Source organism: Priapulus caudatus, unplaced genomic scaffold (genome assembly GCF_000485595.1).
Source record: "Priapulus caudatus unplaced genomic scaffold, Priapulus_caudatus-5.0.1 Scaffold283, whole genome shotgun sequence".
Classification (NCBI taxonomy): domain Eukaryota; kingdom Metazoa; phylum Priapulida; class Priapulimorpha; order Priapulimorphida; family Priapulidae; genus Priapulus; species Priapulus caudatus.
The window spans coordinates 163,338-165,746 of record NW_014577344.1 but is presented as its reverse complement, the minus strand read 5'-3'; the positions used below and the strand labels follow the sequence as shown (position 1 = coordinate 165,746).

Here is a 2,409-nt window from a genome sequence, read left to right as displayed (position 1 = left end):
GGATTAAAACCTCTTATGTCTACAGAGATGTGAGGAGACAGATCTGATACAACTCTTCCATCGTTGCTCGCACGTATTGAGAGAATTTTCTAAAGCAATTTTACTACCTGTACTTACTTTGCTTAATTATTAGGAATTTCGTAATCATATTTCGGACTGATTCGAAATTAATGTGGAAAAATAGTTAGCAGAATAGTAAACAGGAGTACAACAAGAAACGACCAAGCAACCGAGTGCACACACACACACACACACACGAGACCGATTACATTACCTCCGCTCCACTCCGTGGCGGAGGTAATTATAAATACATCAAATAACATACCTTGCATGTGGTCTAAAAATAGGAAACAAGTGTTTGTACACTTCCAGGTGCCCAAATAAGTTGACTTGTAGTGTAGTTGTAGCTTGAACAATTGCTGCTACTTCTTCCTTTTCCTTGCCCTGCATGCCAAATCAACATTATCATACGTAGGACGTACTCATTGACACCTGTTTAACAGTTGCACAACAGAAAGTCCCAGCGCATTGTTTAGTCAAGTATATCAGTAGTTGAGGTCATGTATAGGACTTAAATTATGCCCAACGCGTGTGGATATCAATTACATCAAATCTTGTGATAAATGCACTAATGAATTGCTACATCAATTAATACTAACAATGTACATTATTCCAGCATTATTGACCAAGACATCGAGCCCTCCATATGTTGCAAGCAGAAACTTGCGTAAACCTTCAATGTGGCTTGTATTAGTGATATCTAGCAAGTGAAATTTGGCATGAAAACCATCTCGCTCCAACTGTTGTACAGCTTCGTGTCCCCTGGCTGGATCACGAGCTTAATAAAAACAAACAAAAATTGCATTAGGAATCATTACACCATCATCAAGAAATTTATCAAGCTTCTCTAGCAGTAAAAAAATTTATTAACAGAATATATATGTTGTATATGTAATTGTAAGTGTTGTCTATGTTGCATGTAAATATAATTGATCATATGAGAATGCAAAAACATAGTGGTATAAATGGTATAAAGGGCTTATAAACTATAGCCTGAACAATGATAAAGACTGCAAACCACATCTCAGTCTTAGTCTAATACAACAAATGCTACGGATGTAATTCGAACAATGTAATAGTTTAAGAACTCGGCTGACGAATGTAGAATGGACAAGCAGTTGAGCTTAATGAATCGGGCAAGCATAACTACTTAATAATAAACTATTACATTGTTCAAACAATGTGTGGAATGTTACATAATTCAACTGAAACTAAAGGGCCAGACACACTAGGCGATTTTTAATGCGATCTAATCGGGCTACTTTATCGCCCGATAATATCGCGCAAGTCGAGTGGACACACTAGGTGATTTTATCGGGCAACTGAAATATTCGCCTGATAATATCAAAACGTTTTGATCTATGCGATTAAATCGGGCGACTAAATCGGCGGCGACTGACTGGACACACTAGGCGATTTCACCGGCGATTTAATTGCCTAGTGTGTCCGGCCCTTAAAGCTGTGGACACACTAGGCGATTTTTCAAGCGATTGAGTCGGGCGACTGAGTGGACACACTAGGCAATTTTCAGCGCGATTCGTCGGCGATTGATAGTCACATGATTGAGAATGGCACCGTTTGATTGGCTGATGAATTGTACATTCGGGCGCACGTAGTAGAGCATTGTTTAGTATTGCATTGTATGGGCGCGCATTGTATATAGTCGCGCGACTCAAATAATTGCCCGATTTTATCAAGCATGTTTGATTCGGATGACTCGATCGCCCGACTTGAAAATTGCCGGCGACTCACGAACACACTAGGCGATTTTTCAGGCAATTGAGTCGGGCGACTCAATCACCTGAAAAATTGCATAGTGGGTCCACAGCTTTATACATGATCAGGGGTTTGTATGCTCTTTTATTCATGTGTTGCAGGTTTTATGGGAAAACTGGAAAACATACTATTTGATTAACAAGAGCCGCAGAGCATCTGGGCTTATCTGACGTGTGTTGCTACGTTTATAAAAGTAACATTTAAGTCGTGCGTAGTGACACCTTTGTTAGGCGCAGATATGCAGATACGCAGTTGCGTACACATCATTTCAGCAACGTTCTGCATTCTGTATACCTCCCAAATCCCATTGGTTGATACAAATCGCCTGCCTGAAACTCCTGTTTTATGGTGCATTGTGACCCTAACCATAACCCTAACCTTATTTAAACAAGAGCCGCAGAGCGTCTGGGCTCATCTGAGGTCTGTTGCTACGATTATAAACGTAAAATTTCAGTCGTGCGTAGTACCACATTTGTTAGGCGCAGATATGCAGACACGCAGTTGCGTACACATCATTGTTAGGACACGCCCACTATCGCAGATGGAGGGTAGGGGGAGGGTGGGGGGAGAGGG

General features: G+C 40.8%; 1 protein-coding gene across 2 annotated transcripts in view; it reads right to left on the bottom strand.

Annotated features, from left to right (window-relative positions):
* Positions 1-2,409, bottom strand: part of LOC106808512 (carbonyl reductase [NADPH] 1-like) — an 18,632-nt gene that overhangs the window by 3,958 nt on the left and 12,265 nt on the right. For both annotated transcript variants that reach the window (XM_014811266.1, XM_014811267.1), the window contains 2 exons: positions 660-838; positions 326-444 (listed from right to left, as the gene is read on the bottom strand). In XM_014811266.1, coding sequence (XP_014666752.1) covers positions 326-444; positions 660-838 — 298 coding nt within the window. The remainder of the gene's footprint in view (positions 1-325; positions 445-659; positions 839-2,409) is intronic.